Here is a 9,963-nt window from a genome sequence, read left to right on the forward strand (position 1 = left end):
ATTTGTAACTCCATGAAAAATAGGTTCATAAACAAAATTTTAATTGCATTTTTTTTTTTCTTGCCTAAAGAGAAATAAAAACATTCAGAAAAAAAAAATCTTGACTAAGGTTCTCATAATTCATTCATGAAAGGATTAATGAGATGTATATGTCATTCCCTGATAACCTCAATGACTACATTAAAACTTTACTACTCTTAAAAGTTAATTAAATAATTATATTTCCATAAATCAGGTTTCTTAAATATACTCTATTTAAATGTAAAATCTATTACAAATTCATACTTGAGTGCATTTTACTAAAACTTTTCTGTGTTTAGCATCTCCTTGCAGCAGAGTCCTTTTTATTAAAGGTTAGTGTGTTAGTGGCTGTGACTGAAAGCAGGACTTAGAATTTGTTCACAGTTTAGCCTGTGGAGACATTTCATGAAGGCACTGTCTGACCAGCTCCAGCACATCGACGGCGGTACCCCAGGCGAGGGTCACTCCCCAGCCCCCGTGGCCGTAATTGTGAACCACAGGCACCTGGCGGCCCTGCAACTTCACCAGCTCCCTCTCCACTCTCGGGTTCCTCCTGCTGGGCCTCAGGCCGACCCACTTAGTAAGAATTTTGGCTTTGCTGAGTGATGGCTCCAACCTGCTGCAGCGCTCCAGGATACCTTTAGTGTCTCTGTCATCCACCTGCAGCCGCCAGTCAGCCTCCTGCCTCGTCCCACCTATAGTGACGCTGGCTATGCCGGGGTAGATGTACGTCTTCCCATCTCCATCTCTAATGAAGTGCTGCACCCAGGGGGCCTCCACTTTGAGGACCTGGCCTCTGACTGGGTAAACTTCTGTGTCTCCCACTAGTGTTTTGGAGCCCAGGCCGGAGCAGTTGACAATGATATCAAAGCTGTTACTTAATTCTTGGAGACTGTTGATTTTCCTCTGTTCCACTCGCCCTCCTGCTTTTCTGAACCTTTTAGAGATCCGGTATGAGAAGAGTTTATGATGTTTACATGACTTTAACTTTGAATTAATGTAAGCGTTTCCAGTTAGTTTGTAATTAAATGTTTTGTAGAATAAATAATTTTCTAATATCCTTGACAGGACAAAAGGAGTTTAATATAGGGGACGAACCTCTTCTCGAGCCACGGCAGATAGGTGGAGCATTCGCATTTTAAGGTGGTGAACGCCTGGCCAAACTTGTGATCCGGAAAGCGTTTCAGTTCATCATCAGTCATGGGTCGAAAGCCAATCACAAACTCTGACCAGAAAGGTTTCTTAACTGCTGGAACATCTTTAAAAATCTGCAAACTGGTAGGAAATCAAAGAGAACTCAGTGGACTGACAGTTCGGGCTGAGTACTCAACTTTTGCAACATCATGACACAAATATCAATTGTTACCCAGAGCTCAGCATTACTCCAGCGTCGGGTGCATGTTGAGATTGAGCAATGGCCAATAGGTGATCAAAGCTGTCCTTGAACCAGCGTTTTTGTCTTTCCAAGGGAATATCTGATAGAGGAACAGAGTAAAGGTTGCAGTTATTATTACAGACATGTAATGCACATTTGCATTGCAAATTTTGTCTTGTAAAATATTTACCTTAATATTTTTGCATAATGTGATGCAGCTATAGTGCAAATGCCAGAGAGAGAAAGACACTGTTTTCTTACCTGGAAATTGAGCTGCAAACAAAATCCCAGCAGCTCCATCGCTGGTCGTGTCCGGGCTGAACTTGTCAGCCAGCAAAGTAACAGAGCAGAAAGGAAGCGCCTCAGAGATACACACAGCAGTGGAGAATCCAATCACACCAGCTCCCACCACCACAACCCTGACAGTTTTCATTATTGACAACTCTGTGTCTCAAACTGGAAGACAGAGCAATGCACCAAGTGCAACCAGATAATATTCTTAATCTTAATCTTATCAGCAAGCATAAAACGTAATACTCCTGGTTGTGCGGCTTGCGCTTTTATTATATATACGAACAAAGCACCCTTTATGTGCAGCAACCTTTTTACTCCACTGACCCCTGAGACTTTTTCCTCTGGAGAGCCTGAACAACTTCATAAGAAAAAATCATTTTAATTTCATTATTTAGTCATTATTATGCCCCTTTTGGAGGCTTCCAAAGCTCATGGTGACTCAGTCCTTCAATGCTGTTTCTGTAACTAAAGAAATCAACTTAAATCAAAGACTCTTCTATTAAACAAAGCTGTCTTTCTGACAGGCTCTCGAAAACCCAGACATTTGGAGAGCGTAAAGCAATATTACTGATATTTTAAAGGACTTCCTACATTGTGAGTGGATTTTATAAGTCTTCCAACTTGCTTAACACGCTCGATTAGGTTTACGTAAGTTTGAAACTCCGGGCATTATGGTTGCCAAAGTCGGGTGCAGACAGACGCACCATTACACTAAAAAAAAAAACCCCCCCAAAAAAAACGAACAAGCAATAACACTAAAATGATTAAAAACAAATAAACAAACAAAAAAAACCTTCCATTTGGGAAAAAAAAAAGAAAAAAATCTTACACACCAAATGCCGCTTCTACAGGCTCTGAGGATTATATACACCAAGCGCCATTAAGGTCAATTCATTCACCCACCTATAATAAAACTGTCTCCTCTTTGATCCGCACAGAAAGCTGTCACTAGAGGATTTCTTAATATGAGACAGTGCCATAGACACAGCATGTGTCTATGGACACTCCTGCACCATGCAGTGTTTCTCTGCAGTTTCTCGAGGACGTGCAGGTGCTGAAAAAAGATTCTTCATTCAATGCAGCAGTTATTTTTATAGGGCAAAATCCTACCGATTTTCATTTGCGTAAATAATTTCTTATTAGACCACCTGTTTAGCATTTTAAATAAATATACAAGTAAGTAGTAGTCCTATAAATTGTTCAATGCCACTTTTGTAAATAATTAGCTCAGGTAGACCGACGGTCCGAATCTCAGAACCCAGCAGCAGGTCGACGATTTATGCAAGTTGCATCAGAACTTGACATCTCGCGATAGGTGGTTCGTATTCACGCTCAGTGTTGCCAAGTCCGCTTATTATAAGCGACTTTGGGCTTGTTTTTTTTCTAAAGTCGCTTGCAAATCTCGTGAGTCGCGGGTTGCGGTTTTTTGGGCTTGTTTTTGAACGTGGAGTTGCTTATTTGGGCTTGACTTTCTTTCCGAGTGAAACTCCTTGAATATCTCTCGGCGCCCTATAATAAAGCAAAAGACGAGTGGTAGGTAGTTTGTCCCTTCCAAGCCCCCGTTTACTGTTTATCGCTCCTGCCCAAGTTGACAGGGCGCACACCCGAACAAACACCCATAACAGCCCAGAGTGAGGAGGCAGCGCAAGAATGAGCTCCAGTAAGCGGGGAAAATATAGAAAAAATATAATAAAGAGTGGGAGAAAGAGAGCGCACTTACAGAATGGATCCGAGCTCAGATGGGAGACAGTGACGCTAAAAGTGGGTACGCACTATATGCAATGCATAGGGGCGCCTCACAAGAGGGCTGCGCCAAAACGATGCGACGAAATAATTTCTCTAGTCGCATTTTCTATATTTAACAGCTGTGCAAATGAAATGATCAGTAACAGAGGAACGGCGCTGATTAGGCACCCCTGTGCTCCTTCACCCCCACCCTCCCAAAAGTGTCTGCATACACCTCTGAAAGTAGCTGAGGTCCTAATGGGAGACGTACCAAAGGTATTCCCCAGATTTTGCAAGTGTGAAATATGTGCTCACCATGCTGATTTAGTTCAACATGCTAATACAGAGAAACACACACACACACACACACAAAAACTGTGCACCCTTCTCTTCTATGAGGCTAAGAACCATGGGTCTTACTGCTCCAAAACACAATGAGATAAAACGAAGAAGTGAGCTAGCTACTACAGAGATATACTGTTTAAAAGCGGCCTCAGTTTTACACAGTGTTGTGGGTTGCCAGTTGGGCTTCTTTTGGGCTTGTTTTCATAGAGCTGGTTGCTTGTTTCTGTCGCGAGATCTGGCAACACTGTTCACGCTCTCCGTCAGCCCAGTGAGCGAAGGTAAGGTCCTAAAAGCTACCTACTTCAAATTAAACCCCGGTTTGCACGCTTTCATCAATTCATTCCCTGTCGCCAGTCGGAAACTTATTACAGTTCACTTGTTTAAAGGCAATATATCGGTCGTAGTCGTTGCAATTTCTGCTGCTCGTGGCCCGTTTTGAGACGATTAGCTTGTTTGCTAACATCCATTCATCTGCAGTCTTCACTAAGGCCACACTGAACTTTGGGTGAATGCGGTGACAAGTGTAAAAATTTTTTATAGAAAACCAAGAGCTAAGTCAAAGTATCGTTTAAGCACCAAAAAAAAAAAAAAAAATAGGCCCGTCAGCCACTCACAGGTTTGGTTATTGAGCATTTGTGTCTTTATCCAGAGTGGAAGGCAATGGGCTAAATGAGACAATGTTATAGACACCTTTTATTATATTTCTGTTATTTTATTGGGATATATCAGATACTTTTGTTAGATTAGCAGATCAGTGGACCATCACTACAGACTGATGAGTCCTCCAATAGTAATTAATTTCAGCTATATAATACCTATTGTATGCTTACCTAACAGACTTAAACTATTATTTGGACAATCCTATAGTGATACAGTCCTAAATGATAGTAAAGTGTTTATCGGGATCCGCATCATCAATTTGGGTGCTAAGAAATTGCTGTTATTAACATTTGCCAATTTACAAACTGAACATTCATTAATGGAGAAACTAATTATGTAGATTCCAATGATCATGTATTGAGTAAGCAGTAATAGTAATACAACAAAGTTCATACATTTAAATGCACACTGTACCTCTGATACTTTAAGCCAATCCTATACTGTATATACAGTTATAGTCATTTTACATAGACTCATAATGGGCATGAATGTCATGTAATGGTCATGGTACACTGCACAAAGTGGGTGGAGTAACAAACAAAGAGGATTACTTATGAATTCTTCAACTTAACCTCAGATCAACATCTTCATGGTTGAAACTTGGACACAATTTGATATTCCAATGGGACAATTTTCCCAAACACACATCAAAACTAGTTTTGCAATGGATAAAGCAGGCTTAAGAGTCATGTCTTTGTCTGGAAACCTACCAATTTAAATGAACTCTTATCAATTCTCCATGCCAGAAGCTTGATGGCTACCAGAAGCATCTGGATGAGGTGCAACTTGCTAAGGGACATTGGAGACTGTATGTATACCTTTGATCCTGTGTGGATTAGAGAAAATCTAAAATAAATTCAAACTTGTGCACTCAATTCTTGTATTTTAAGGTCATTAAAGATGTATGCTGTACAACCGTTCTACCCTGGAAAAAGAACAGTTCAAAGAAATCAAGAGCTTCAATTTGCCATGACATTCACATTCATGATGAATGTATGTAAAATTCTGACAACTGTATACTCATCTTGTTTCCACAGGTTCTCTTTGTTTCAGGGACAGATGTGGTTGTTTTTGCTGCGAAGATGTCTCAGAAAGCAACCAGTCCAGCTCCATCGCTCATAGCTCACCTTCATTCAGAGTCACATAAACAGAGCATCCTGAGCAAATTCGACAGGCTCAGGAAAAGGAACCTGCTGTGTGACATCACACTTGTTGTAGAGGATGTGCAGTTCAAGGCACACAAAGCCCTGCTGGCAGCAAGCAGTGAGTACTTCTCCCGCATGTTCACATCAGAAGATCAGATCCATCAGTCCACCTCCCGGCTGGATGGTATGGCAGCAAAGATGTTTGCAGCAGTGCTGGAGTTCATCTACAGTGCCCAGGTGTCTGTGGAGGAGAGCGCCACAGAACAGCTCCTGGCCACGGCTCATTTTATGGGGGTCAGTGACCTTGTCAAAGTGCTCACTGACCTAACCCACTCTGCAACAGGGGTCAAAGATGATGATGCTGAAGCAGACAAAGCTGAGGATGTAGAGCTGTTGAAACGCAAAAGAGGGAGGCCAAAGAAGAATGTAGGTCTGCCTGTAATAGACTTGGTGGGGAGAAGAGCACCCTCAGAAACTGAGTCACAAGCTAGAGATAACGACCCTGGAGCACACCAAAGCCGGCAGAGCAAACGCAAAATCAGACCACCGGTAAAATATAAGGGTTACAAGGTGGGTAGTGACACAGCAGGAGGCAAAGAGCCTGGAAAGAGAGGCAGGAAGAGGAAATACCCTGACACTGAGGCACGATGTGAGGACTGTGGAAAAGTCTTTAAAAGCCACCTGTTTTTAAAGATTCACCAGCGGACTCACACAGGTGATCACACTGTGATTTAAAGAGAGGTCAAAATGGAGATTCAATACAATTTTTGTAATGTTTTTGCTATAATTAAAGAACTTTATTCCCCCAAAAAGAAATAAATATCTAACTCTTTACATGTCATACTCTGAATTAAGATAATAGCAAGTATAGCTAATTAGGACTGACAAGGACTAACTCTACTGGGAAAAGGAACCAATTAAATAGCAGTGATACTGCACCTGTAAAAGTAGTACTGCTCTCTTTTCCTCCAGGAGAGAAGCCTTTCCATTGCATGGTTTGTGGGAAGAGTTTTACCCAGAAGCACACTCTGCTGGCTCACCAGCGCATGCACACTGGAGAAAAGCCATTTGTTTGTACTGTCTGCTCTAAAGCGCTTTCCACCAAACACTCCTTACAGGAGCACATGAACCTCCATGAAGGTAGGATCCAGTGAATGAATTGCCAGTTTCTCATGTTTGTTAAGTAGTAACTTGGTGAGACCCCCCCCTGCCCCCCCAAAAAACATTTTTTTCTGATTTTTCATGTTATATGATGGCTAAGAACCTAATGGCACAGAAACTGAAGTATTCAAGCGTATTGTGATATTGATCTCTATGATCGCTGTTTTACTTGTTTCTTTAGAAGAGAAATCGTTTGATTGTGATAAATGTGGAAAGGCCTTCACTCAAAAAAGGCAGCTTAAAAGCCATTACAGAGTTCATACAGGTAAGACATGGAAAAACTGGAAGAGCAATAGAGCAATTCAGTTTATTCAATCAAAAGGCCAAATGTAATATTTATTCATTTTTAATTAAAGGCAAATCATTACCAGAATGTGCTCAGTGTCATCACAAGTTTATGGATGCAGCTCAACTGAAAAAGCACCTGAGAACTCACACAGGTAAGATCAAACAGCTCCGTAGGTCATTCTTCAGCTATTGACATCTGCTTTATATCTGGAAGCACTTGCTGCAGCAGCTGATGATGGCCTTAATGTTTACACAGGTGAGAAGCCTTTTACTTGTGAGATCTGTGGAAAATGTTTTACAGTCAAGAGCACACTGCAGACTCACATCAGGATTCACAGGTGAGCCATTTTAGTAGTTTTTGCTCCCTGCTGTATGTATATACGACCCAGGAGGAGTCATTTGATCATAACTGCTCCGCAATCTGGTTTTGCAGAGGCGAGAAGCCTTATAACTGCAACATCTGCAAGAAGTCCTTTTCAGACCCCAGTGCCAGACGACGACATGTTGCCTCCCACTCGGGGAAGAAACCGTTCACCTGCTCTTTCTGCAGCCTTTCATTTACACGCCTGGACAATCTAAAAACACACACCAAATCCCACAACAAGGAGAGAGCTGCCACAGGAGAGGCCTCATCAGATGCCGCAGCAAAAGATGGCTCGGCAGCCCCGCAGGAGGAGGTGCGGAACATCCTTCACCTGCAGCAGTACCAGATGCCCCCCAGCTCTGAACAGGAGATCCAGCTGGTGGTGACAGAGGATGTTGACCACATTAACTTTGTCCCAGGTCACGACCATGAGATCAGGCTCATCAGCACAGAGGAAGAGACGGCACAGTCAGACCCCTCTAAAATCACTCTCCTCAGCCGGCCGCCAGGGAACATGCAGAACGTGGCACTGGTCACTCAGGGTGATGTGGCGGGCCAGACCTCTCACATCCACACTATCAGCATGCTGCAGGGTCAGATGATGCACCAGGCTGAGCAGATGCATGTCATCACTCTGAGTAAAGAGGCAATGGAGCAGCTACAGGCTCATCACGGTCCTCCACAGCCCTTTCAGATAACACGTCCCATCCAACAGCTGCAGGTGATGCATCAGCCGATCCAGCAGCTGGCTGTTGCTCAGGAGACAACGGAGGGGCAGGTGAGCAGGGAACAAAATAGCCAGGCTATTAATGTTAGCAGTCAGAGCAGCCAACCCATCTCCATCAGCCAAACCAGCGAGCAGATCTCCAGCCATCAGATCCAAGGACAGACATTTCAAATCCAGTCAGGAACTGTCTCCTACCTGTACACCACTGGACTGCCACAGGAGAGCTGAGTGATCTGGACAACCATGAGCATAAATCTGAGGGTGCTACAGTGGACATCAATTATTGGCAAAATGACCATAGTCAGTGTTAGCAGTCTTAAAGGAGAAATTTTGTATTTTCATTAAATAATTTTTTGATAAAGAAAATATAAGTATACATTTTTATACTGTAATGCTTCCTTCCAAACATACAATTATACCACTGGTTTCACCACTGTTACAGTCAATGTAGAGTTTTTTTTTTTGTTTTTTTTTAAAATGTTGCTATAGCATATTAGAGAAAAAAAAATTTTAAGCATAGTGGTTTTTCCACCAATTTATTACAAGCCTGGCTGGCCTAAATTAAACCTTAACCAGGGATTTTTGTTCATACGAATGCTAAAACCATTAAGTAAGCTAATATCTTACTAGCCTCCTGTTATGGATAAAAGGAGTAACATAATATACGATGGAAAAACAAGCCTGTCAGGGTCAGTGTGCTTCCTTTCTAACTTCCTGACAATAAAGCATTTTATTGTCAGGATGTTAGAAAGGAAGCATAAATTTATTTCAGGGAGAGCCAAGATTAGCAAAACAAACCAAACTGCCCTAACTTAAAACAAAACCTCATTGGCTAACTTAATTAAAGAAAAATTACAATCCTACACTTCAACTCCTTAACAAACCAAGGAAAAACAGGAGAGAAAGGTGGATATCAAAAGAAAGTGGCAGCTATCCCCTGCAGGCTACCTCTGGCAATGCAACTCAGTGAAACAAATAAAAATCAAGTGTAACGAGCACAAACAAGCTAACAAGGAACATAAGAATCCTAACCTCACAAGCATAAAGCAAAGACTAACAGGACACTCTCTAAACACACACGACCCAAAACACCCAAAGGCCCTGAAGGGCAGCTTGAGCCAACTTGTATTGAGGTTTCTCTTGACACGTATTGCTTGAGAATTGTCAGCCACATTGGATGTGATAAAACCACTGGTTGCTAGACTGACTGGCTGGCAGTGGTTCCTGGAGGTTTTTGGCTCTCGCTGGGTGAAATCAGTTGTAAAGAAGGTGCGGCAACAAAAACCTCCTGTTGCTAGCAGATTGCCACAGTTGCCTGTAATTTTTCCCATATTTGTCTTCAGATATTTGCTATAGTAACTACTAGCCAAGCAGTAGTACAACTTGATAAAGCATGATGCAAACCACAAATGGAGAAGGTTTGCTTTCAAAGTAAAAGCTGTGCCTCAGCAGGGTGCAACTTTTACTGGTCAGTGCCTGTAGACAATCCATCACTTCCATTCAACTGCAGTCATAATGTAACCAGCAAAAGCAATCACAAGGAGGCCAGGGGGTCACTGATTGGTCTGTGGGCTTGTTTGACAGGGGCCTTAGTTACTTGATTCTACATCACCATGATTGTCACACATCCACAATAGTGCACAAGTTAACAACATGTGGTTAGTGGTCATGTTTCTGCAAAAGCTCAATCAGCCCTGGAGACCAATGACAGAAAAGGCAGGAACATCATGAACCAGTAAGAGGGAAGGGAAGAACTCAGAAACGAGGACCTGGAACAAACGTAGTATGAATGTGCTACAATCACCAATTGCCACCGAAAAAATGTGTATTCCCTAAAAAGGTTGGTGAGTGGTTGCTG

At 42.3% G+C, this 9,963-nt stretch overlaps 2 protein-coding genes across 6 annotated transcripts; one reads left to right on the forward strand and one right to left on the reverse strand.

Moving 5' to 3' along the window:
* Positions 1–18: 18 nt before the first annotated feature.
* Positions 19–3,468, reverse strand: ddo (D-aspartate oxidase). Of its 2 annotated transcripts, none has more exons than XM_030718299.1 (5): positions 3,411–3,468; positions 1,658–1,852; positions 1,388–1,496; positions 1,120–1,296; positions 19–958 (listed from the first exon to the last, which is right to left on the reverse strand). In XM_030718299.1, exons 2-5 carry the CDS (start codon positions 1,827–1,829, stop codon positions 400–402), a joined length of 1,017 nt encoding a protein of 338 aa, XP_030574159.1. In that variant the 5' UTR covers positions 1,830–1,852; positions 3,411–3,468; the 3' UTR covers positions 19–399. The 2 variants fall into 2 exon arrangements, with proteins under 2 accessions (XP_030574159.1, XP_030574160.1); XM_030718300.1 differs by lacking the exon at positions 3,411–3,468 and adding an exon at positions 2,594–2,963.
* On the forward strand, positions 3,296–8,473 carry zbtb24 (zinc finger and BTB domain containing 24). Of its 4 annotated transcripts, none has more exons than XM_030718298.1 (7): positions 3,296–3,350; positions 5,458–6,280; positions 6,538–6,705; positions 6,908–6,991; positions 7,083–7,166; positions 7,271–7,352; positions 7,448–8,472. In XM_030718298.1, the coding sequence occupies exons 2-7, from the start codon at positions 5,503–5,505 to the stop codon at positions 8,331–8,333; spliced, it is 2,082 nt and encodes a 693-aa protein (XP_030574158.1). In that variant the 5' UTR covers positions 3,296–3,350; positions 5,458–5,502; the 3' UTR covers positions 8,334–8,472. The 4 variants fall into 4 exon arrangements, with proteins under 4 accessions (XP_030574158.1, XP_030574155.1, XP_030574156.1 ...); XM_030718295.1 differs by lacking the exon at positions 3,296–3,350 and adding an exon at positions 3,391–3,691 and having other exon boundaries at positions 7,448–8,473; XM_030718296.1 differs by lacking the exon at positions 3,296–3,350 and adding an exon at positions 4,008–4,038.
* The last annotated feature ends 1,490 nt before the right edge of the window (positions 8,474–9,963 follow it).

The sequence above is a fragment of the Archocentrus centrarchus genome, chromosome 22 (assembly GCF_007364275.1).
Source record: "Archocentrus centrarchus isolate MPI-CPG fArcCen1 chromosome 22, fArcCen1, whole genome shotgun sequence".
NCBI classification, from domain to species: domain Eukaryota; kingdom Metazoa; phylum Chordata; class Actinopteri; order Cichliformes; family Cichlidae; genus Archocentrus; species Archocentrus centrarchus.